Raw genomic sequence first — 27275 nt, 5'->3', positions numbered from 1 at the left:
GATTGTGGAAGCCTGGCCTTTCTGTTTGTCTTTGCTTCTGAGCCAGGAGGTGAGCAGCTTTGCTCTACCACAGAACCCAACAAAGGGAAACCAATTGATCATGGACCCGAATATGCAGAACGGTGAGCCAAAAGTCAACCTTTTCTATTGACAAGGTGATCACCTCAGGTACTTAATTAATTATAGTGACAGAAGAGCTTGTGCCCATCTCCTTAGGGAATAAATTCAGATCAGACCATGACTTACTCTACAAAAATAGGGAAAGAGCTGACTGCCTTAAGAATAGTTTTAGGGCGGGTCACCTGGCTCAAATGGTAGAGTACATGCCTGACAAATCCAAGACCCTGAGCCTACACCACAACAAAGCAAAACAATAAAAACCCCATTAAACCTTTAAAACCTTGAAACAATCTGCAGCTTCCATGTAGAGAAATTACCTCTACAGGCTACCATGAATAACTGTGTGTATTTATTTATATTTATTTATTTACTTTTGATTGGTTGTGGAGCTTGAACTCAGGGCCTGAGCACTGTCTGTCCTTGAGCTTTTTCCCTCAAGACTAGCTCTCTACCACTTGGAACCACAGCTCCACTTCTGGTTTCTGGTCATTAATTAGAGAGAAGTGCCTCACAGACTTTGGTCCACCTTGGAAAAACAGCCCCTTCCCCCCTTGTTTTTCCTCAGTGCACACGTGGCCCTCTCTAGAAGTCCTGGCCCAGAATCTGTAGCCCAGGTAACTGGTGCATCTGGGGGTAGTGAGAGGTTCCCAGGGTCTGAGGTCACTTCCACTACGGCCACCCCTCCTCCCGCCCCTCTCCTCCCACCCCCTCTCCGTATATAATCAGTCTCAACCAGTAGTTCCCTTCCCTTCCTTTCCCCTCTCCCCCCCCCCCCCCATCTCCATCTCATGTAGGGCTGGCAGGTTCCATTTCTCCTAAACTCTCCTCTGTCTGAACAACCACATGAAGGTCTCCTTTCTCCAAACCTTACACTTTCCTGTTTAGGCTAGCTTTGAACCCCAGTTCTCAGCCTACTGAGAGGCTAGGATTAGAGGCATGAGCTACCACTGCCTGGCTAATAACTGCATTTTTCAACACATTGGTGTTTTCTGAGAAGTCCAGCAGTGACAGGGCTGGCATCTTCACCCTGTCCCCACTCCCAGCCCAGGAGACCTAGTGCCTTGCCAAGGCTGGAGGAAGCGAATGGAGCAGCGATAAAGGAAGAACCTGTTGGTGTCAGGTCTGGCCTCTGCTAGGCCGCCACCTGGCCGAGGACCTTCAGCCAACCATGTACACTTCCCCTCCCCTCTGACATGCACACTGCAAGATTTTTTCCACCACAGATGGAGCATTTGTACCTTACAGAAAGAGAGGAGGAAACGGAGTGCCCAGAGTGTCAGGAGGACGGTGAAGGGATTCTGGGCAAGGCTTTCTGCTTCGTTTCTTGCATGCATGTGCATGTGTGTTTGTTTCATTTAGTAAAGCATTTAAATCCTTTGTTTTCTGAATCATTCTGTGAGGGACTATTATAGTAATTACTGAGCAAAATGTTTGGGTCTGATCATAATACTACACTTGTTAACTTGTTTCCTGTGCCTGTATTTTCATTGCCACCTTCCTGAAACAATTATTCTTGGCTTTTTCCTCCACTAGCCTGTGTGTTACCAGTGTACCATGTTCTGGGCTGGGCACAGGAAACAACATCAACTGGCCTCGTGGGCAAAGAGTTCTTTGGCTCTAAATGCCAAGTTCTCTATTCTTGGCTCCTAGCATAGGGAAGAGAACAACATGGCTCAGAGGGTCTCCATCGTTAAAGTATATACAGCAAGACTAGGTGATTGCACGACTTCATAAGCTGACTTTCAGGCTTAGGTAAGGGGCATCCTTCTAAGGTATCTAACTTGTTTTACATAGCCTTTGATGTGTCGGTTTCTCTGTGCTTCAACATCCCCATTAGTAGAGAGAAATGTCTGGAGTCAAAAATATTGAACACATTTTGTTTTGGCACTGACATTTAAGAATTATGTGTGTGTGCCAGAGGACTTGAATTCAGGGTCTTGTGGTCATGCTCAGCTTTTTAAAATTTACATCATACCTGGCATTCTACTATTTGAGCCATCCACTGGTCTAGCATTTTGCTAGTTAATAGGAGATGGACACTCAGACTTTTCTGCCTGGACTGGCTTTGAAGCTTGATCCTATAGGTCTCAAGCCTCCTGAGTAGCTAGGATTAGAGGCATGAGTTACTGCTACCAGTTAATTTAATGCTTTTTAAGTTTGTAGAGTAATATGAGCCAATAAGCTAGAAGAATTAGTGAATGCTATGAATTTCAAAACAAAAAAAAAAGGTGGTCTTGTATTATAATGCAAGCTTTGAATACCCTGATTTTTTTCAGTAGTTTCCATCTATAAAAAGAAATGTGTTGGTTCATTAAAAAAATTATAGACTACATGTGTCCTGTGCATACTCATGTAACATATTTAGGGAAATGGAATACAGGAAATTTTATATTAAATTTAATAGTCTATAAATTCAAATCTATTTTTGTTTTGTTTTTGTTGCTAGTCCTGGGGCATGGACTCAGGGCCTGAGCACTGTCCCTGGCTTCCTTTTGCTCAAGGCTAGCACTCTGCCACTTGAGCCCCAGCACCACATCTGGCCGTTTTCTATATATGTGGTGCTGAGGAATCAAACCCAGGGCTTCATGTATACGAGGCAAGCACTTTACCAATAGGCCACATTCCCAGCTCCTATAAATTCAAATCTAAGTAAGGGCAAACAGTGTTCAGTAAAGTATTCATTGAATGTGGTCTCCTTACTTAGGAACATGACTGCCTGAGCAATCATTATTATTACCAGTCCTCCTGTGGGTAATAACATTCTCCCCCTTGATCTGTCTGGGTGGTGGTTACATGCATCTGATACATTGAGGACAACTGAACTAAGCTGTATGGAAGGAAAAAGAGAAGAGTAGAAGCAGCAGCAGGAGACTAGGGAGAAGAAAAACTGCTCTGAGACCCTATAGATGAAAGAAGAAAGGTGGCATTTATTTAACCAAACGTTGCACAGATTAACAATAGTCAGCCCCTAACAGAGCCTACCGGTGTTTTTCAATCCAATTCTATCTAGTAAACACACAAACATAATGAATAGCAGATGCTTCTCCACATGGGTGGCTGAGAAGCATATGCTCAGAAAGAATCCAGAGCCAGCCGGGAGGAACCTCAGCTTCTCTAACAGCCCATCTTGGTTTCCCAAAACCACCCACACTCAAAAATGCAACTTCCAAAATCAACTGAAAATCCAACTGTTCTTTTTGCTTACTGTGTTGTAGAATGAAAAGGTGCAACATTTTAGGTTGCCTCCTTTTATAACTCATGTTTCTAATTTGTTTTTTGTCATCCTTCATCTTAATTGGTTGTTCCTAGTGTCTGTCAGTCCACCTACCAACTTGTTCTAGGTAGGAATAAAACTGACTGTTGGTCAGAAAAAAACATTATCTGACTTTATCTACCACTACAAGTCAGGGAATGCTCGATGAATTACCTTTCCTTTTCCAGTCTCTGCACCAGCATTATTTCTAAAAGAGAATAAAGTAGCTCTTACTCGTTTCTTAGGAATTTTATGGAAGTGAAATAAGGTACCCGTGGCCTTCTGAATTACAGCATGGAGCTATTTGGGTACCAAGGGAAATGATGCTAAAGCATTCATTAATGGCCATAGTGGAAGAACATTTGGATAACAGACCCACATCACTCCAGGTATATAAAGCAGATGGATTCAGGGTGAAAACAAATCTCATGAAAACTCTGCCCCAATACCAGAAAAGATTCCAGCTTTACCTGAAACGTCTTGGACAACAGCAATTGGAGGACATGGAATTTGAAAGACTCCTGAAAGTTGTCCCTGACCTGGAACGCTTGTTAGAGAACTTTATCCCCTAACTTCAGAGCCTAAGGAATTCTGCTGAGGAAGGAGGCTGGTGGAGGCGTGGGAGGAGAGGGGCCTTGTGCAACACCTGTCTCTCCAAGTGCAAACACTGGCACTGTCGGAGAGGAGAAGAGCTCTTCACCGTGATCTGGAGGCTTCAGGCTTCCTACTCAGGCCTGGGGACTGGAGACACCAAGGTCAGTCTTTGGGGAATTTTGCCTTCCAATTTTCTGCTCAGAGGAGTCTTAAGACCAAAGCCAAGCTCTTATAAAAGATTCCGATGACTGTGGAGTCTTTGTAAAGGAGATCATAAGTTCTGAGAATGCAGCAATGAACAGTCTGTGTGTCCAGCCAGACGTCTCTATGATGATAGAAACTGAATCTGTGCACTACAGTACACAGTCAACACCCAATGCTACCTGCTGTCACTGAGCACACCAAGTGTACTATGACCAAGATGACTTTTTAAATTTTTATTTCTGTTTTGGTACCTGGTACGAAAACAAAAATAAAATTAAAATGTTATTTGCTGATGGACACTCAAGGCTTTGGCTTGCTTGCCCGCAGCTGGAATGCTACCGCTGAGCCACTCTTCCAATCCAGCTTTTTGCTATTTTTGGAGACTCAGATTTTTCTGCCTGGGCTTTGAACTTCATTCCTCTGATTTTATTCTGAATAGCTAGGATTTATGAACATGAGCCACTGGTTTTTTAGAGGGCAGTGGCTACCATTTGAACTGTGCAAGTACAAACCCTTGAAGCTGACAATTTAAAGCTCAAATTCTTGTACCACCACCCATTTGCTATGGGACCTTGGGTATTTCTCTATATATACCTCAACTTCTCCCACCTGACAAATGACATTCATACTTCATCTGAAGTGTTGTAGTAGACTTAACATGAAACAACTGAGCTAAATCACTAGCTCAGAGCCTAAACAGTGAATATTCTTGTTGTTATTTTCCGTTCCGCATCCAATGGGACCCCAGGTCCGGGCCAAGCCTACAAGTCTGAGGAGTTCCTCTACTGTACCAATGCATTACCTGTAAAGAAGATGTAGGTGGATCCTGTTTTGGCCTCATCTTTCCTGCAAATGTAGCCATTGCACAGCTGTCCCCAGCAGCTGAATTCACCTGTGTCAGCAGAGGTGGTGTTGGTCAGGGTCAGCTGGCTGTAGCGCTCATGTTGCTTCACGCTATAAGTTCAAGAAATGCAGAGACACAGGACAATAAGAACCCGGCCATGAGTCTGTCATCACTCTCTGCCCCATTGTGTTATAAACACCCTGGGCATGCCCTCTCTCAAAGCAATCAGTGTGTTTGAGAGAAAGCAGGCTGTGAGGGGGAAGGCAGATGGAAAATCCTTTCCTAAAAGGAAATTATAAATGCAATTATATTTTCCAAGGAAAGGAAATCCTCTTTGGCCTCCAAACTGGGGTTTCCCTAAGTAAGATCAAGGGTGCATTAGCAAGAAGGTCTCAGCAGCTCAGCCAAAAAGCCTTAGGCTGGTATTTTGCTTTCAGCCTTGGTTTTTTTAAATGAGTTCTTTAAAAAGCAAATAGCATGAAGAAGAGCATACAGTATTATTCAGTATCCCAAATCCTTTTCATCATTAAGGCTAAGTCTCCAAATATAAGCATGAGTATTCGAGATGGTATGCTATCATATAAAAAATGAAATCGTAATGCTTTGTACACTATTTTTCTGAATAATTACTTATTTATTGTCAAAGTGATGTACAGAGGGGTTACAGTTTCATACAGAAGGCAGTGGGTACATTTCTTGTACAATTTGTTACCTCTTCCCACATTGTACAACTATTTAAATAAACATATTTTTAAAAATGAAGCCAAGGGGCTAGGATTATGGCCTCATGGTAGAGTGCTTGTCTCATAAACATGAAGCCCTGGGTTCCATTCCTCAGCACCACATATATAGAAGAAGCCAGAAGTGGCTCTGTGGCTCAAGTGGCAGAGTGCTAGCCTTGAGCAAAACGAAGCCAGGGACAGTGCTCAGGCCCTGAGTTAAGCCCCAGGATTAGCAAAAAAAAAAAAAAAAGAAGAAGAAGCAGCAGCAGCAGCAGCAGCAGCCAGGTGCTGATAGCTCACACCTATAGTCCTAGCTACTCAGGAGGCTGAGATCTGAGGATTGCAGTTTGAAGCCAGCCTGGGCAGAAAAATCCCCAGAAGACCGTTATCTCCAATTAACCTCTCGAAAAATCAGATGTGGAGCTGTAGCTCAAAGTGGTAGCATGTTAGCCTTGAGCAAAAGAGCTCAGGGACAGCGCCCAGGCCCTAAGTCCAAGCCCCATTACTGACAGAAAACAAAACACAAACATTAGGGAAAAAATGAATTGACTAAGATGAAGACTGCCTCTGACAAAGGTTTTTATCCCTTGTCCTAAACAGTGAGGGGTCTCAGCTGCTACTTGATCTTCAGCACTCTGAAGAACAACAGAACCCCAGCTCTGGGGCCAGAGTTTATTTAGTGCTGTTGGGTCCTTGCTATTTTCCTCTGGCCTTATTATATTTCTATGTTAATTTTCTCTTTATGTCTCCTGTGCGCTTATCTTGTTGCCTGGCAAATATGCTTGCAAACCGCTTCAAGTTTTTTTAAATGGAGACATTTTTTAGTAAACATTAACCATAGTCAATTTTAATGGTAATTAATTACATGATTTTGTGAATGGAATCTAGAAATATCCTTGTAATGGATATCCCCAATTGACTTATGAGTCCTTAGCATATGAAGTTGCAGAAGACATGACTGAATGTGAGGATTCATCTCAAACATCCAAATATTTCACTCCTCTGAGACCCACTGAAGTAATTGAGATTATACTGTTTTATCTCACAGCACTAACCATGCTGTCACCACTTTAAATATAGCACATACAAAATGTGCTGGTGGGTCCGTCCTAAATAGCCTGTTGTAGTTGTGAATAGCTTGTTGTGCCCACCATCCATGCTCTTGGTGTCTGAGCTCCCACTCCATCAACTGCCTCCTTGAAAACAGAACGGAAATCTCTCCTCCCTCAGGAAGCTTCTAATTACAAGAGACTCGCAGGAATCCCCCACTTTCTCCTGATGGAGTAACTTGCTCCCTTGTTCTCTATCCCTCAGATACCCTGGCTTCCTGTTTTTGCATGGGATGGCTGGTGATCACGGAAGGGACTGTGCCCCGTCTGTCTTACATTCATTCCCCGAGTGACCAATATGTCCAAAACATACAGTGAGGATTCCCTAAAGAGGAGTGACTTGAAACTGAATTGAACCACAGTGTTGGAAATGGGAAGAACCTTGAAAGGCAGGTATCCAGTGCTTTGTTTTGCAGCTATTACAGTTTAGATCTGAAGCGTTAGCCAAAGGACCCTGTGCTGAAGACTTGGCCACAGCCTATGGTGCTAGTAGAAAAGGTTTCTTATGTGACTTAAGCATGTGCTGAATATACACTCCTTAGGTATTGAAATGCATATTTCAAGCAATGCCAGCTTCAGTGTCTTATCCTAATTATTTGCAATTACACATAATTACAGATTAAGTTATTGTGAATACTACTACAGCAATGACAAACAACACACACCCAGAATTGGTGAGTGTTAGCCAAGTACACAAAACACAGTGGACTACAAAGAGACTGCTATCCAATTAAGGAGTTAACATAAATATACATAAAAAAGTTCAAGAATGAGAATGACAGAATTCTCAAAGGGACTCCTTGCTGTGGGTTGACAAAAGTGAAGGTGGCTTTGAGGAGGAGGTGAGGCAAGCTGGATTTACTAAGATAGGGGGATGAGGGACAGCAAGGAGACTGGTGGACAATGAGTGGAGCACAGGTACTGTAGAGACCACAAACATGCCACGGCTGCTGAGGTTCGGCACTCACAGTTATTCACAGTGGGTACTGGGTCCAGAGAACCGAGTAATGAGTTAGGAATTTTTCACCCATTAATTGCAGGAGGAATCAGAAGCATGACTTTGGGAAAACCACACAGTCATATTGTTGAAAGAAATGAGAAGGCCCATGGTTCACTCCCCAAACGTTCAGGGCCACTCCCTGGTTTGGGAGGTGGGGAGTATTGGGACCATCAAAGTCAAGGCATGAGCAGGGGGAACTGGAATTGGAAAGGCAGCCTGAGGTGCTGCCGCCATTACTGTCATGAGGAACAGGGAGATCTGGTATCTCAGTGGATCCCAAACAAATCCAAAAGAGGAAAGTAGGTTTACAACAGCCTGGATTTAAGGGGTAGGAAAAAAGAGATATATCAGGAATGATGTCTCAACATTTCTGTGTCAGCAACAGTGGGATATTTTGAATTTGTGATCAACTGTGTCACATATATGCCTTGTGAGCAGATGGAAATATAGGTCCTGCATAAAAGAACAACACAGCACTAGAATGTTACTTGAGAGCATCACTGACATGTGAGAAGAGTAGAAAGCCAAAGGAATGAGTATACTCAAAAAGAATAGTCGAGAAAGGCAAGGTTGAGGAAAACAATCTCAAGTCAAAACTAGGGATTTAGCTGGGCATAATGGCACAAGCTGGGAACACCAGTACTAAGGAGGTGGAGAAAAAAGGATCAAGAGATACAGACCAGCCTGACCCATGGAGACCTTGTCTCAGGAAAAAAGAGACAACTGGGGGGAAAAGAATCAACCAGGAGGTCACAGGAGAAAGACTCAGCCAGTGGGCACTTCACCAAATCAACTGCACACACATTCCTCTCGTAGTATGAAATCTCAGGCAACCATGCCTTTCAGTTTCAAGGCTGAACCTAAATTTCAGGAGATTAAAAAAATGGCAAAGAGGCTGGGTACTGGTGACTCACACCTGTAATCCTAGCTACTCAGGAGACTGAAATCTGAGGATCATGGTTCAAAGCCAGCCTGGGCAAGAAAGTCCAAGAGACTCTCGTCTCTAATTAACTACCAGAAAACTGGAAGTGGCACGGTGGCTCAAAGTGGTAGAGTACATTCCTTGAGCAAAAACACTCAGGGACAGGGCCCAGACCCGGAGTTCAAGCCTCACAACCAACAGAAGAAAAAAAGAGTGGGGGGGGGAGGGAAAATAGAGGTGGGAGGGTTTCCCTCCCAGAACTATGCAATCTGGCTCCAGTTCCATAGAGCTCAGAAATAGGATATAAAAACCCGCAACTTCTCTGAGCCAAATACTTGGTCATTTCTATAGTAATAATAGGAAGTATAAAATGCCATTATTACGGGCTGGGAATATGGCCTAGTGGCAAGAGTGCTTGCCTCATATACATGAGGCCCTGGGTTCGATTCCCCAGCACCACATATATAGAAAATGGCCAGAAGTGGCGCTGTGGCTCAAGTGGCAGAGTGCTAGCCTTGAGCAAAAAGAAGCCAGGGACAGTGCTCAGGCCCTGAGTCCAAGGCCTGGCCAGTCCAAGACTGGCAAAAAATAAAATAAAATAAAATAAAATGCCATTATTACTGGGAAAGTGAGCAAGTACATAAAAATCTAACATTGGGAATAACTCCATTCTTACCATGAAATCGGCATACTGTATCTTTATCAGGATTGGGGGTGTAAGGAAGGAAATACACTGGAAAACATTTCTACATTTTTCCACCCCCTCGACTATGCAAACCATATAAAACAGGAAACTAATTATTTAGCAGGATTACAGTTGAAATGCCTGGGTTTAACAAGTCCATGTCTACTCATCATCTTGCATAGCCCAAACAACAAGCAGCTCAGAGGGCTGTGATATGGCCTAAGGTCTCTGAGTGCTGAGTTTATGCTATAAAATGGGAGAACAGATTCACTGAGTCTTACAGAGCCACTGTGACTCAAAGGCCATTCCTTTCTAGTCTAACAACACCTCCAAGGCTAAAAGTGGACAACATTAAGTTTCAGTGGAGCAGAAAAAAGGTGTTACAGCAAAAGTGTCATGAAAAGGTGAAACAACATCAGCACAATTGACATTAACTGGAGAAGCTCTGGGCTGGGAATGTGGCTTAGTGGTAGAGCACTTGCCTAGCATGCATGAAGCTCTGGGTTCCGTTCCTCAGCACCATGTAAACAGAAAAAGCCAGAAGTGGTGTTGTGGCTCAAGTGGTGTAGAGTGCTAGCCTTGAGCAAAAAGAAGCCAGGGACAGGGCTCAGGCCCTGAGTCCCAAGCCCCAGGACTGGCAAAAAAAAAAAAAAAAAGAAAGAAAGGGAGGGAAGGAAGGAAGGAAGGAAAGAAGGAAGGAAGGAAGGAAGGAAGGAAGGAAGGAAGGAAGGAAGGAAGGAAGGAAGGAAGGAAGGAGGGAAGGAAGCTGGAGAAGCTCTGAACATTCCAACACATCCACTTATGTCAACTATTTTTCTTCTATACTGAAACATGAACCCCTGAAGAAGCTCTGAACATTCCAACACATCCACTTATGTCAAGTATTTTTCTTCTATACTGAAACAGGAACCCCTGGCCTACAGAGAGCTTTGTGATTGACAAGACCCATGGGGCCCCATGAGCCTCCATCAGTGGAGGGCTGAAGTTTCTTGCATTTAGCTCAACCTACCTTCTTTTCAGGGCAAGTCATTGTTTGGTACAAAGGAAGGACATGACAGATCTCAAAGTCCGGGACCACTAAGCCAGGCTGCTGGTGACTCACACCTGCAATCCTAGCTACTTAGAAGGCTGGGATCTGAGGATCATGGTTCAAAGCCTGCCTGGGCAGTAAAGTCCATGAGATTCTTATCTCCAATGAACCACCAGAGCTGTGGACCAAAGTAGTAGAGGGAAAAAGCTCAGGGATAGCGCCCAAGTCCTGAGTTTAAGCCCTACAACTGATGACAAAAACCACAAACAAAAAAATTTAGGGACCACTGTGTCCTTCACCTGAGGCAGTGGCCAGGAAACAATGGTGAGATCTTCCCTCTAGATTCTGCAAGACTACAGCGGAGGAGGAGCTCTGAGTTATGAGATAATTCTGTCTACTTATCTAGCTATCATCTATCTATCTGTCTCTGTCTGTCTATCTCTCTATCTATCTAACTATAGGCGTGAGCCACTGGGAATCCCATGAAGTCTCACAAATCTATCTATCTATCTATCTATCTATCTATCTATCTATCTATCTATCTATCTATCTATCTATCCATCTATCTATCTATCTGTCGGCGTGAGCCACTGGGAATCCCATGAAGTCTCACAAATACTTTATCACTGCAACTCAAATAGGAGGCACTGGAGTAGAAACAAAGTTAGAAGGTGTGTAGAGACTTCTGCCTTCTCACGTTCACCTTTATAGCAAATACTGTTGGAATATTCAGGGGTCTTATTAGAAGGGTATGATGTTGACATGTGCACATCAGGGTTGCATTTCAGGGGAAGGAAGTATTCCAAGAAGAGAAAATAGATGGATACACAACAAAGAGGGCTTTGGCTGGAACACACACAGGCTGGCTGGCGTATAGTGAGAAGTGTCACCACATATGTTGTAAGATCCTGGACTTGGGACTCACCTTGACCAGACAGATTCAAATCCCAGCCCTGCCGTGAGCTTTGGACTCCTTTGCTGGAGCTCTTCTCTTCCATCATCTGGTTATACTCATGCCTTCAGAACTAACAATATGGAACACCATGCCAAACCATCCAGGTAAGTGCAAGACTTACCAGCATCAGTACGAAGTACATCTTCATCATTATTATCATCCCTTTAAATTCTCACAGCCACATTTAGAAGGTGGAGGTGCTACTTTCCCTTTTACTAGTGAAGATATTAAAGCATAGACTAGTCAGTCACTCATCCAAGGTCTCCCAGATACTAAGTGGAAGAACATCCAATCTAGTGTTATACAAGCATATAGATTTACATCCCACCAAAATGAAATGGCAATGAGAGAGATTGCTTCTAACTTGTTTGTAAAAACTGCCCAGAATGGTCATGCACATATAAAATTCACAACAATTTTCATGATCTGGATAAGTTATTTCAGTTATTAGAAACCCAATTAAAAATGAGGACCCCAGTGAGACTGGCCAACGTTATGAATTTAAAGAACAACAAATGTTAGCAGGGATGTAGGGATGAAGGAACCCTATTGCACTGTTGGTGGGAATGTAAACTATACAACTACTCTAGACAGTGATCTGGTGATTCCTCAAAAAACTAAACATAGACCTTCCTTACAACCAAGCCATACCACTCCTGGGCATCTACCCAGAACATCACAAGCTAGGATACTGTAAAGACACTTGCACATCCATGTTCATTGCTATACTATTCACAGTAGCCAAGTTATGGAAATAGCCCAGATACCCAACAGTAGATGAGTGGATCAAAAAAGTGTGGTACCTATCCACAAGGGAATTTTATATAGCCATTAGGAAAAATATGTCATTTGCAGGGAAATGGATAGAACTAGAACAAATCATGTTAAGTGAGGTAAGCCAAGCTCAGAGAGACAGTCGGCACATGTTTTCTTTCATATGTGGAAGCTAGATCTAAAATACACTAGGGTATGATAAGTTAATCAGGACTCTAGGCATTCACGCACAGTGAGATCAAAGGAAGACAGTCTTAGTGGAAGAACACAAAGGTGCAATGACTCTGTGCCTCTGATCATATAAAATAATATTTATTGAAATGAACCCTAGGAATGTAAAACAAAAAGGTTTCTTTTCTTTTTTGTCTTGTTTGTTCATTTTCCTGTCTTTGGGGGGGGGATATGGAGGACATAAAAATGGAGGGACGTAGGTGAACAAATACAAGTGAACAACTGGTACTGGTGAAAATGAACTATATAACTTGTAGGTGGGGATGGGAGGGGAAAACTAGGAGAGAATGAAGGCAAGGGTGACATTGTCCAAAAAGAAATATACTTTAGTTATGAGATGGTAATCACTCTATACATGACTTTTATAATTACCAAAAAAAAAGGTTCCACATTCTTTTGAATCTATGGGACTATCCAGCAACTGACAGAAACTGGCAAGAAAACCACCACTTATTAATCATCTATTACATTGCTGATAGTACCCAAGGTACATGTTACCTTTTTTCTTCATCCAAAGAGAGTAATTAATATTAATAAAATAGAAGCAGCACTTAATATGTGTGTGCTAGGCACTGCTGTAGGCCCTTTATCTATTTTGTCTTGATCTGTATGAAGCCTGGTGAGCTAAGTATTATCATTATCTCCATTTTGTAGCTAAATGAACCAATGGCAGAAAACTGTAAGTCACTTTCCCAAGATTATACAGGAAGTGCTCCACTGGGTAATTTTCCCAGGACCACTCAACTATCTAAACACAGATTTTTCTGCCTCAGACACTCTGTATCACCCCTGCTGGCACAAAACAAGAACATAGGCAATGGAGATACAAAAATATAATTTAATACTCTCCTTACTTAACACTGACTTGAAAAAGCATTGGGTAGTTTCTGCCATGTGCAAGGCAATGTGCCAAGATTCAAGGGAGATAAAGAGTCACAGATATTGGCTCGCCTATATTTCAAGTGTTTGTCAAGGCCCTGTGTTTACTCTAAGTCTACATTTAAGAATGTGTCAGACAGGGACAGTGCTCAGGCCCTGAGTCCAAGGCCCAGGACTGGCAAAAAAAAAAAAAAAAAAAGAATGTGTCAGAAAAGAATTGCTCCATGATACACTGGGAATAAAGCCATATGAACAGAGTACAACTCCAACGAAAGAGACAGCTGAGTAAAACCTTTTGAACAAGTCACTATTTGTTATTCTTTTTTTAAAAAAAGACATGTGTTTGAAAACTCATGAAGAACAAAATATGCAAACTAAGGAACTTCTTCAGGGTAAATATAGTTCTAACATTAGAACTTAGGCTGTGATCTGTTATCTACATATATCAACATCTATCAGTCATACATATATCTATATCATCAATCCATCATCAACCAGTCATCTACCTACCTATCAATCATTTGGTACCTATTAGGTTTTTACCTGTCATGTATCTACTGTGCTTTCCATCCAGCTTCAAGTCTGAATATGATCCAAGAAGCACCTACAATCTTTTGCAATATCGCTACTGTATTTCCATTCCAATAGTCAGTTCTCTAAGGTGGGTGGAATCTGATGCAGATACCTCTACTAGAATCACTTGTGACAGATTCCTCTTGTTGTTGAGAAAGAAGTCACACAAAGTACTCTTCCACCCATCCCTTCTGGGATATTCCTGTCACAATCTTATTTCTCTAAGTCCTTTCCTGGAGCTAAAAAGACTCGGAGACCATGTTCAGATTGTTTCCCTTCTCTCCTCTCACAAAACTGCCAGCCTGCTGAAGTCACCTTTCTCTCTGTGTGTGTGTGTGTGTGTGTGTGTGTGTGTGTGTGTGTATGTCACTGACAAGCACACATCATTGCTATCTTCATTTTAGCTGCACGATGACTCTGGTAGAAAATGAGACAGAATCTAAACCTACAAGACATCTAGTTAAGCCTCCTGTTGGTATTAGAACAGGAAAGCATTCGCAATGCATTAGGGGGAAAGGTCATCATTCATCTTGAAGTATGTGTGTATTTGGATACAATTTTCTTTTCCTTTCCCTTTTTTTTCTGCCAGTCCTGGGGTTTGAACTTTGGGTCTGGGCATTGTTCCTGAGATTCTGTGCTCAAGGCCAATGCTCTACTGCTTGTGCCATAGCTCTGCTTCTGTACTTTTGTGTTTAATGGGAGATAAGAGTCTCATGGATTTTCTTACTGTGATGCTCAGATCTCAGCCTCCTGAGTAGTAAGCATTACAAGTGTGAGCTACCCATGCCCAGTTGAGATTCTACTTTTCCTACATGCAAAAATAAACCTGCCAAGAGGAAGACATAAAGGGGATTCAAATAGGAAAAGATGAAGTTAAACTCTCTTTGCAGACGACATGATCCTGTATCTTAAGAACCCCACAGACTCTACTCCCAAGTTACTTGAGCTGAGCCAAAACTTAGGCAGAGTAGCAGGATATAAAATAAACTCTCAAAAATCAATGGCTTGGGGAGGGGGTGGGGGGAATGAGGGAGGAGGTAACAAATAGTATAAGAAATACTGTACCCATGGTCTTACGTATGAAACTATTTTTTTTTTTTTTTTTGCCAGTGCTGGGGGTTTGAGCTCAGGGCCTGAGCCCTGTCCCTGGCTTCTTTTGGTCAAGGCTAGTACTCTACCACTTGAGCCACAGTGCCACTTTTGGCCGTTTTCTATATATGTGGTGCTGAGGAATTGTACCCAGGGCTTCATGTATATGAGGCAAGCACTCTACCACTAGGCCATATTCCCAGCCCTTACGTATGAAACTGTAACCCCTCTGTACATTACTTTGACAATAATTATTATTATTATTATTTTGGCCAGTCCTGGGGCTTGGACTCAGGGCCCGTATATGTGGTGCTGGGGAATTGAACCCAGGGCCTCATGTATACGAGGCAAGCACTCTTGCCACTAGGCCATATCCCCAGCCCACAATAATTATTTTTTTTAAATTAAAAAAATAACTAAAAAATATAAAAAGGAAAAAGCAAAAAAAACCCCAAAACAATGGCTTTTCTATATCCCAACGACCCGAAGACCGAGGCTGAAATCAGGAAAGCAACAAATTTTGCAATGGCCTCAAAAAGCACAAAATACCTAGGAATAATCTTAACCAAAGAAGTGAAAGACCTCTATGAGGAGAATTTTAAAAACCTGAAAAAGGTTGGGCTGGGGATATAGCCTAGTGGCAAGAGTGCCTGCCTCGGATACACGAGGCCCTAGGTTCGATTCCCCAGCACCACATATACAGAAAACGGCCAGAAGCGGCGCTGTGGCTCAAGTGGCAGAGTGCTAGCCTTGAGCGGGAAGAAGCCAGGGACAGTGCTCAGGCCCTGAGTCCAAGGCCCAGGACTGACCAAAAAACAAAAACAAAAACAAAAAAAACCTGAAAAAGGAAATTAAGGCAGAACTAAGGAAATGGAAAAACCTCCCATGCTCCTGGATTGGAAGGATTAACATCATGAAAATGGCAAGATTACCAAAAGCTATCTACAAATTCAATGCAATACCCATCAATACCCCAACACCCCTGTTTAATGAAATAGAGGAAGCAATCCAGAAATTTATATGGATCAATAAAAGACCTCAAATCGCAAAAACAATCCCAAGTAGAAAGAACAGTGCTGGAGGAATTTCAATACCAAACTTCAAGCTGTATTACAAAGCTATAATAATAAAAACAGCTTGGTATTGGCACAAGAACGGGCCTGAGGACCAATGGAACAGAACTGAAGACCCAGAAATGAACCCACAGAACTATGGTTCTTAATCTTTGATAAAGGAGCAAAAAAATAGGGTAGAAGAAAGACAGCCTCTTCAACAAATGGTGCTGGCAAAACTGGTTCAACACCTGCAACAACTTAAAACTAGATCCTTATATATCACCTTGTACCAAAATCAATTCCAAATGGATCAAAGACCTTGAAGTAAAATAAAATACCCTGAAAACACTACAAGAAGGAATAGGAGAAACACTTGGGCTCCTTGGCACAGGACAAAACTTCCTTAATAAAGGCCCAGAAATGCAACAAACCAAAGAAAGGTTGGACAAATGGGATTGCATCAAACTGCAGAGCTTCTGCAGGGCAAAGGACATAGCTTGCAAGATAAACAGAAAGCCCACAGATTGGGGAGAAGATATTTACCAGCCATACAACGGACAAAGGCCTCATATCTAAAATATACGTAGAACTAAAAAAATTAAATTCCTCCAAAACAAATCCTCAAAGAACCAACTTCCCCCTCAACAAGTGGGCTAAAGACTTAAAAACAGACTTCTCTGGAGAGGAAATGAGAATGGCCAAGAGACACATGAAGAAGTGCTCACCATCACTGGCCATAAAAGAAATGCAAATCAGGGGCTGGGAATATGGCCTAGTGGCAAGAGTGCTTGCCTCGTATACATGAAGCCCTGGGTTCGATTCCTCAGCACCACTTACATAGAAAAGGCCAGAAGTGGGCTGTGGCTCAAGAGGTAGAGTGCTAGCCTTGAGCCAAAAAGAAGCCAGGGGCAGTGCTCAGGCCCTTTGTCTGAGGCCCAGAATTGGCAAAAAAAAAATAAACAAAAAACAAAGAAATGCAAATCAATACAACATTGACATTCCACCTCACCCCAGTAAGAATGTCCATTATCAGGAAGAATAACAATATCAAATGCTGGAGGAGACGTGTCCAAAAGGGAACCCTACTTCATTGTTGGTGGGAATGTAAACTTGTTCAGCCACTCTGGAAAGTGGTATGGAGATTTCTCAGAAGGCTAAGCATAGAGCTCCCCTACGACCCAGCAGCCCTATCTTTGGGCATCTACCCAAAAGATTACAAGCAAGACCACAACAACACCACCAGCACAACAATGTTCATCGCAGCACAATTTGTCATAGCTAAAATATGGAACCAACCCAGATGCCCCTCCGTAGACGAATGGATCAGGAAAATGTGGTACATATACACAATGGAATTTTATGCCTCTATCAGAAAGAATGACACTGCCCCATTTGTAAGGAAATGGAAGGACTTGGAAAAAATTATACTAAGTGAAGTGAGCCAGACCCAAAGAAACATGGACTCTATGGTTTTCCTCATAGGAAATAATTAGCACAGGTTTAGGCTAGTCACAGCAGAAGATCACAAGAGCCCAATAGCTATACCCTTATGAACACATAAGATGATGCTAAGTGAAATGAACTCCACGTTATGGAAACAAGTGTTTTATCATTGTTGTAAGTATTTTCAACATGCCATGTGAAACCGTACCCTTTTGCTACTCTCCTATTCCCTTCCTGTGGTCTTACCCCCTCTATCACTTATCTCACCTGAGTACCCTGGATACTGTATGTAAGTGTATTAGAACTAGGGAAGGGAAAGGGAATAACAAAATCAAGAGACAAAGGATAAAAAGACAAATGATTCCAAAAGCACAACACTTACAAAACCATTTGGTACATGTAAACCACCTGTACGACTCATGAAGGGGAGAAGGAAACGAGGAGGGGGGAGGAGGGGGAAAAATGAGGGAGGAAGTAACAAGTTGAATATGAACTCACTGTCTTATATATGAAACTGCAAACCATCTGTACTTCACTTTGACAATAAAGGAAAAATAAAATAAACCTGCCAGATTTTACCTTGTCGAGTGAACAGTGTATCTTGATATTGTCAGTGGCCTCTTCTCTTTGCTCATAAATAGCAAATAAATTTATAGGGAAATATTCTTTCATATCAGTTTCCAAATCAAATAAGCATGTGTTGTCTTATAGTTAAAGAAATTATTCTAAAAGAAAAACAATCTCAACCATTTACTAAAGTGCAGAACAGATGCTCTATAAATGTGTAATTTTGGATGGTTCATGTGTACTTTAATCACTGAGAAGTGACTTTAATGTCATGTCACTTTCTTAGAATATGAATTTGCAATAGGCAGGGCCATCAAGAATTCTGTTGGAAGCCTAAATATTCCATTTAATGCTGCTTATAAAAAAAAATGCCCATCGGAGTGTGGGAAGTAAATTAGGAGTGCAGCCTGACTTTCTGCTCTAACCTGTTTTCTTTTGTTTTTTTTGGTGGTGGTCCTGTGACTTGAACTCAGAGCCTGGGCACTGTCCCTAAGCTTTTGTGCTCAAAGCTGGTAGTGCTCTACTCCTTGAGCCACAGCTTCACATATGGCTTTTTGGTAGTTAACTGCAATTAGAGTCTCACAAACTTTATTGTCTGGGCCAGCTTTGAACCTTGATCCTCTTTTCTCAGCCTCCTGAATAACTAGGTTTACAGATGTAAGCCACCAAGCTGTTCTTGCGTGTGTGGACCTCTTTCTATTGTGCCACCTCCTTGAAGCTTAAACTCAGGTCTCCCAGATCTTAGTGAGCCTTCCTTCTTACTGACCACGCTAATCTTATCACGTAAAAAAGTCATCAGAGCTCTCTTTGGGTGAGTAAAATGCCCTTCCAGCTCTGTTTAGCTGAATGTCTCTAGCCAAGTATTCTGAAAAGAATAAACTCTGGAAGAGAAGTGAAGGGCAGAAGACAGTGGAGCAAGCCTCTACCACCCTCGTTTGGAAAACAAGCAGAGGATTACTAATGGGCAAGGCTATACAGCTACAGTGAGTGTTATTACTGCCAAGCTAGAAAATTAAACACAAAGGCCATGGGTGTCTCAGTTCATTTGCACATGGCACGGGGAATTAATTCTCCATGGAAACAGCTCCACTGAATCAACCCTCATTAAAATGTCAAGGTACCCGATCCTACTAATGCCACTTTGACCATGAATCTTTATTAGAAGCTGTAAACTCAAGCAACTTCTCATCCTCTGTGGGCTCAACCTAATCCTTTGTAAAATATTGGGTCCCGGCCAGGTGTGCATCATGACCCCTCCCTGCTGCCTCTTTCCATGTCTCCGTCTTTAAAGATAAATCTTCTGTAACAGGGGAGCCGCTCCCTCACTGTGGCAGGCTTTCTCCAGCCCCTTCAGGTGGCGACCTTCTTTCTTCGCCATGAGCCTCCTTTCTCTCACTTGGCCAGCCACAATATCTTACATTGCCCTGGGTTGTACCTGGTAGTCTTCTGTCTCACCAGTTCAGAATTCACATATGGTTGGACTATCCTCCTATGCCTTCTTAGTGCTATATGTCTTTATGCATAAATTAGGAAGATGATAAATCTATTTGGCAGGCATTCCACTTACATTCTCTCACATTCATTTTGGTTGGGATACAGGGTCCCTTGTCTTTTGCCTTGAGTCAGTGCTAAGTTCATAAAGAAGAGCTGTGCTGTTCCAGGAAAGGTCAGGTTTGTACTTAGGTTTTCGGACCTCCTTGCCAAGGCAAGAGCGACACCAAGGCCCTAGAATCAACAAATTGGGAATGTTAAAATGAGGGGAAACCAGAAGTTCTAGAAGATTTCCCAGAGAATCTACCTACCCACTGGCAACCACTTGCTGGGTGAACGGAATGGTCATGAAAACTGAGCCCACATACTGGAGGCAAAGCTTTGACATTTTGGTTTGCTGTTTTATTATTATTATTTTCATAGTTAATCTTCCAGTGGACAAAAAATTCTTCACATTATCCTTTATTTCTTCTTCCTTGCTCCTTCCTCTGCTATACACCTTTAAATGGCTTTGTTTGGTGTTTACAGATTGAAATTCTTGGTGAAAAATGATCACAATGCTGATTTTCATCTTTTACACACCTTAAATCCTAGACACTAAACTCACATGCACACATAATTGTGAAATCAGGATTTCATTAGTAAAATACATGAGCTTACTGAGTTAGGCCATAAGCAATGCTCTGTTGGGTAACAGTCTGCAAAGTTATCAAAAATTGTAATCTCATCTTTGGTTTAACACATTACCTTGATTTTATTTTAATCTCACTATATTTTAATAGTGCTCAGAATATCTTTGACTTATTAGAATGTTCAAAAATGGAATGTGTTATTTGGCATTATTTAAAGTTTTTTTTTTCCTTTGGTCAGTGTGGGACTTGAACTTGGGGCCTGAGTGCTGTCCCTGAGTCTCTTTGTGCTCAAGGCTGGAACTCTACTACTTGATCCATCATGCCTCCTCCAAGTTTTGAGTGGTTAATTGGAAATAATATCTCATCAGAACTTTTCTGCCCGGGCTGGCTTTTAACCATGATTCTCCGAGCTTAGCTTCCCTGAGTAGGTAGGATTACAGGCATGAGCCACAAGTGCCAGTCTTAAAAGAGTTTTTTGTTGTTGTTTTTTTTTGCCAGTCCTGGGCCTTGGACTCAGGGCCTGAGCACTGTCCCTGGCTTCTGTTTTGCTCAAAGCTAGCACTCTGCCACTTGAGCCACAGCACCACTTCTGGCCGTTTTCTGTATATGTGGTGCTGGGGAATTGAACCCAGGGCCTCATGTATACAAGGCAAGCACTCTTGCCACTAGGCCATATCTCCAGCTCCTTAAAAGAGTTTTAAAACACATTTCCCCCCCCCTAAATGACTAGATTGAGATGCTAGATGAGGATGCTGGACCTTAGGACCATTAGTGTATCAGTCAAGCAGTGTTAAGAGGCTGTACCCTCGCTTCCTTATTATTGTGACAACACACCTGAGAGAAGCCACTTTTAAGGAGGAAAGGCCTAAGCCTTTAGGGAACACTCCAGATCCTTTAGCTATAGCACACAGCAACCATTTCCTTAACATCCCTGGCTAATGGGCTGCTTTCTTATGATTTATCGCTTTGGGGTACAGGAGTAGGAGTAAAAATAGCACATTATTGAGGCAGCTTCCTGTGTGTGTGCCAAGTACCTAACACACATGACCTCATTCTATCCTGACAACACAATGAGACTGGTTCTATTATTACCTTCCTCTACCCATGTCCAAAATGGAACATGGCTGTGTTGTTCTGCAACTGTCAGGACATTCAGCACACCAGAGGAGTCTTATATCCCGACTCCCGTCTGTCTCATAGGACATGGTGGGGACCTGGGGCCTTTGGGGTGGGATGAGTTTTTGTTTTTTCAATCTGCAGGGATCAAAGTTTAGTTGCATGTTTTTTGGTCCCAGTACTAGGGCTTGAACTCAGGGCCTAGGTCCTATCTCCTTAGCTTTTTGGTCTAAGGCTGGTGCTCTACTATTGCAGCCACAGCTCCACTTCCTGTGTTTTGGTGGTTGATTAGGGATAAGAGTTTTACAGACCTTCCTGTCCAAGCTAGCTTCCAACTGGAACCCTCAGATCTCAGCCTCCTAAGTAGCTAGGAGTACATATAGTTGGTGTTTTGCTAGCATATGTTTTTAATTTGCCATGGTGAACTGGGAAAATTACTTCTCCAGGTAAGGCGGAGAGCAAACAGAGAGTTTTATCATCTTTAATGCTCTGCACAGAAAATCCAGCCTTGAAAGAGAGTGCAAACTTAAAAAGACACCAGCCTACCCATACGGTTGTACATAAATGTACAGGACTATAGTTAAAAATGATTTTTAAAAATTACAAATTGTATATTTTCCCAAGATAAAATCAATGTGAGTAAAAAAAATGCCATATGACTTTAAATTATTTATTTATTTATTTATTTATTTATTTATTTATTTACTTATTGCCGGTCCTGGGGCTTGCATTCAGGGCCTAAGCACTGTCCCTGACTTCTTTTTGCTCAAGGCTAGCACTCTACCACTTGTGCCACAGCTCCACTTCTGGCTTTTTCTACATATATGGTGCTGAGGAACTGAACCCAGGGCTTCATGTACACGAGGCAAGCACTCTTGCCACTAGGCCATATTCCCAGCCTGCCACATGTACTTTTAAAAAGTACTGTGGATATTTTATACACTCAGTATACCTAGTGCTGATGATACTTATCAAAATGGATGAAGACTTTTTTTTTAACAAAGAGATCCTTCTGATTATAAACACTTCATAGCATCCTTCTTTTTCTATTAAAGGGCCCCCCTTCCTCCTAAAGAGCCCCCCTCTCTTTGCCCATGTTGAAGAGACAGCCTGCTTGGGCTGGCTGGCAGCCCTTGGCCTGCTTCCTCAGCTGCCCTCCTTTGTGCTGTCTGTGGGTGGAGTAGTAAAGCTGTTGCCAACTGCAGCCAAGTGAAAATCCAGATGCCTTCTCCCCCTGCTAGAAGCTATTTATTGTTTTCAGAGGAACTCGCCATCAAAGAGATCTGTACCCGGTGCCCACTCCTCCCAACTTCCAGTTCTTGACTGAAAAAAACACATCCCACCAGCCACCACAGACACCACCTAAAGACAGTGCCTGGACCCTTTGGGGAGCAGGAAAAGGGTGGGCAATGATGGCTGAGTTCAGCCTTCTGCTGTAGTGAGGTTGCTAACAACTGAGCTCAAGTCTCCAGCATCTCCTTCTTCCTCCCAACATGGATTCATTCAAGCGCTGGCCAGGCCATCTGTAATAATCTTACTTTCTTTCCTGGCTCAGCATTGTGTTCAAAACCTACCCTGCTCTACACTATGGAAATACAGTGTGGTACAAACAAAATGAGATGTTTCGGAAAAGGTGAAATTGGATTGTATTATTGGAGCAGCAGAGACTAAGGAGATGATGTAGAATATTCTTCCACAAATGTCTTTTTTTTTTTTTTTTGGCCAGTCCTGGGCCTTGGACTCAGGGCCTGAGCACTGTCCCTGGCTTCTCTCTCTCTCTTTTTTTTTTTTTTTTTTTTGCTCAAGGCTAGCCCTCTGCCACTTGAGCCACAGTGCCACTTCTGGCCGTTTTCTATATATATGGTGCTAGGGAATCGAACCCAGGGCTTCATGTATATGAGGCCCCCAGCCCTCCACAAATGTCTTTACATTATCAATAGAATGAAAAAGGGGGGAGGAAGATGACGCTGCCACAGTAGGGAGGCACCCCAACTCGCTCCAACTGAATAGCGAGCTGGGAACTCCAGCACCCAACACCCCATCAAGAACCCAGCAAAACCAGCAGCCAGAAGCAGTGGAGAAATGCAGGAAAACAAAAAGGAGCAAAAAAGAAGAGCCGAAAACCTACACGGAGCCGGATCTCCGGGGTACCCTACCCCCACCAGCCGACCCTGGCCTGAACAGGGCCAGGCTGGGAAAGGGGACCCGGCGATCAGCAGACCGACTGCCAAAAACTCACACCGGGAGCACAGAGGTCAGACAGCAGGACTCCACGGACCCCAGGGAGAGTGCGGACCAAGACACACGGCGACGGTGGCAACGGGAAGTTCAGGTCCACACGGCTGGGAACAGACATGAGAGGCTGGGGATCTGAGCGGTGCAGAAGGGGAGAGCTGGGGCTGCCACCACGACCTTTTGCCACACCACAGCACTCCACCCCTGAAGGACCAACGGCGGCACGGGACACACACACAATCCAGGACTGGTGAGTCCCCCATTACCCCCTCCCCCAATGGGAGACCAGCTATCAGAGACCCAAACCCTACAAAGAAGCTAGATCTCTAGATCTCCCTCCCTCCACCTCCCCACCCCGAGGGAACAAAGAACCCCCAAATCAGGCGGGAAGGTCCTATCAGGCTCTGGGAAGACACAGGAGTTAACAGGGGAAGGGCAGAGCAGCGCCAAGGCCGCCAAGGAGCCTGAACTGGCTGCACCCGCCCCGCCCCTTTCCCAACAGGGGCCTGGGGCCCGCAGGCAGTGCAAGCCCCACCCAAGGCACCTGGACCTCACGGACTTTTACAACTAAAATCACAGGCACAGGTGGGCAATACCAGCACAGCAGGGACACCTGGGCCTGATCACGCCCCCCTCCCTCACAGAGGAGGCGCAGTCTGAGGGTGCTAACCCACGCCCCAACAGTTGATCCCACTGGGCCCCACACATACCGCCCCCCACAGTGGACTCGCGGGAGGGCTCAAACACAACCCAACAACCAGGGGCTCACTCTGGTAGGCGTACCCCGCTCAGGTGGGCGGGGCCACAGTGGCAGCACCTGTTGTAGTAGGTGCACAGCGTACAGGTGGGCGGGGCCCCTGGCGACAGTGCCCACTCTGGTAGGTACGCCAGCACAGGAGGGCAGAGCTCTCGAGTGGCCCGTGCCCACTCAGTTTGGCGCATTTCGCACAAGTGGGTGGGCTGCCCCTCAACAACAGTGGCCATGGAGCGGTCCACACAGGAAGGCGAACCGCCTGAGAGGTGAGCTCCTCTGACCAAGATACAGAGTGGAAAAAAGAACCAAAGAAGAGATAAGCCTCCACGCCACGCTGAATCAGCGACCAGCAAACCCCCACCAGGGGCACGCTAGGGTCAGCACAGCACAGCGGCAGGACACTGTCCCACAGAGAAAGACACAGAACCTACCGGCCCCCAAGTGCAGGGAGAGTGACCACCTCAGCAACAACCGAGAAGGTCACGCTCACCCATTGGGAAGCAAGGTTCAACAGCCAAACCCAAACCCAGAGCCAGGACACCAGGACACAAGGCTCCCACTGATGGACCAGCAGGAACCAGCACAAAACCAAACCAGGGAAGCTACCCACAGATCTCCAGATGCGCAAATCACAAAGAAATATAACACAGTTCATCAAAGGGCAAGCCAACTCGCCAGCTCCAAAAAGCAGCACGACTGAAGAGGAGATGGAGAATAAAAAAGGCCATGTTAACAGAAATGATGGAAAGCGTCAGAAATGAAATCAGAAAACAATTCCAGGAGTTTAGAGTGGAAGTTTTGAAGGACATCCAGAAAGCCAAGAAAGAAATGGAAGCAAAAATGGATACAATGCAAACCTCCATTAAAGAAGACCTTAACATCCTGAGAAGTGAAATGCAGGAAAAAACAGATTTAAAATACAACTCTTTAAAGGAAGAAATTTCCACGATCAGAGCTGATCTGACAACCATAAATAGCTCTCTGACATCCATAAACTCCGCAATTGAATCCACAGCACAAAGAATTTACCATATGGAATCCAGAATCTCTCTCTTGGATGATGATGCAGCCGAAAAGAACCAGAAAATTACCATACTCCAAGAAACGGTGAAGCTTCAGGGCAGACTAATCCAGGAACTAGTGGACAAAGACAAGAGACATAATCTGTGCATAATTGGAATAGAAGAAGGAGCCGAATACCAGAGCAGAGAGCTTCAACATATTTTCAATAAAGTTATTGCAGAAAACTTCCCCAATCTCACAAGGGACCCCATCCAGGTAACCGAAGCCTATAGGACACCTGGCAGGCCAGACCCCAGAAAAGCCACACCAAGGCACATAATATTCAAGACTTCAGATCTCAAGAATAAAGAGCAAATTCTGAATGCAGCCAAAGCGAAGAAAGAAAGTTACTACAATGGGAAGAGGATCCGAATAACAGCAGACCTCTCCACACAAATCTACCAAGCGCAAAATGAGTGGAAGAACACCATCCAAGTTCTACAGGCCAACAACTTGCAGCCTAGGATTAAATATACAGCAAAGTTGGAGTTCACATTCAAGGGAAAAACCAGATCTTTCCATAGCAAAGAGGATCTAAAGGAGTATGTGAATAAAAAACCAACCCTACAGCGAATTCTAAGAGGGGAATCCCACCCAACAGAAATCGTATAGGACACACAGACAGAAACAGAAAGAAACCACAATAGCCAGAGCCCAACATAAAGAGCAGCTCACTAAAGACAAGAAAAAAAAAAAAAAGGAAAAATAAGCCTAACAAGAAAATGGAAGGAGGGCTGGGAATATGGCCTAGTGACAAGAGTGCTTGACTTGTATACATGAAGCCCTGGGTTCGATTCCCCAGCACCACATATATAGAAAATGGCCAGAAGTGGCGCTGTGGCTCAAGTGGCAGAGTGCTAGCCTTGAGCAAAGAGAAGCCAGGGACAGTGCTCAGGCCCTGAGTCCAAGGCCCAGGACTGGCAAAAAAAAGAAGAAAAGAAAATGGAAGGAGAAAAAACACTCTTATCCTTGATCTCTTTGAATATAAACGGTATAAACTCTCCAATAAAGAGGAGCAGACTGGCAGAATGGATCCGCAAACAAAAACTTGCTATCTGTTGTCTACAAGAGACCCACCTTACAGCAAGGGACAAAAACAGGCTCCGAATGAAAGGATGGAGCAAGATCTTCCAAGCAAACTCACCTACCAAAATGGCAGGTGTAGCCATCCTGATCTCAGACAAGCTGGACTTCTCATTAAAATCAACTCAAAAAGACAAAGAAGGTCACTACATTTTAATACAAGGAAAAATCCAGAACCAAGACATCACGGTGATAAATGTATACTCACTGAACAAAAGAGGCCCTACATATGTTAAGCAAATTCTCACAGAATTACAGAACAAGATAGATCCAAACACAATCATAGTGGGAGACTTTAATACCCCACTCTCTCCAAGAGACAGATCCAACACCTAGAGGATCAGCAAGGGAGCTGAGGACCTAAGTAACACCATATCCCAAATGGATCTGACAGATCTATACAGAATCTTCCACCCTACAGAGACCCAATACACCTTCTTCTCAGCAGCCCATGGATCATACTCCAAAATAGACCATGTCATAGCCCACACAAAGAACCTCAGCAAATACAAAAGTATTGACGTCATCCCATGTATTATATCTGATCACAGTGGATTAAAGGTAACCCTCAATAACAACGGTTACCACAGAGTCTATACACATTCTTGGAGGCTAAACTCCACACTGTTATCCAACACTTGGGCCACAGACCAAATTAAAGATGAAATCAATGAATTCATAAGCCACAATGACAATGAAAATACATCACAAAGAAACCTATGGGACACAGCTAAGGCAGTACTGAGGGGCAAGATCATTGCCCTCAGCACTCACATTAAAAGAATGGAAGCAGAGCAGGTGAATAACCTCACGATCAAACTAAAGCAACTGGAGAAAAAAGAAATGATCGAAT

The 27275-nt window shown here is 43.5% G+C and overlaps 1 protein-coding gene across 1 annotated transcript in view; it reads right to left on the bottom strand.

Moving 5' to 3' along the window:
• The window catches only part of Pdgfrl (platelet derived growth factor receptor like), a 61492-nt gene that overhangs the window by 4554 nt on the left and 29663 nt on the right, over nucleotides 1–27275 (bottom strand). Inside the window, exon 3 of the mRNA XM_048330779.1 lies at nucleotides 4974–5125. Within this exon, the coding sequence (XP_048186736.1) occupies nucleotides 4974–5125 (152 nt within the window). The remainder of the gene's footprint in view (nucleotides 1–4973; nucleotides 5126–27275) is intronic.

Source organism: Perognathus longimembris, chromosome 21 (genome assembly GCF_023159225.1).
Source record: "Perognathus longimembris pacificus isolate PPM17 chromosome 21, ASM2315922v1, whole genome shotgun sequence".
Classification (NCBI taxonomy): domain Eukaryota; kingdom Metazoa; phylum Chordata; class Mammalia; order Rodentia; family Heteromyidae; genus Perognathus; species Perognathus longimembris.
Note: the sequence above shows the minus strand (reverse complement) of the source record. Positions and strands in the feature narration are given on the sequence as shown.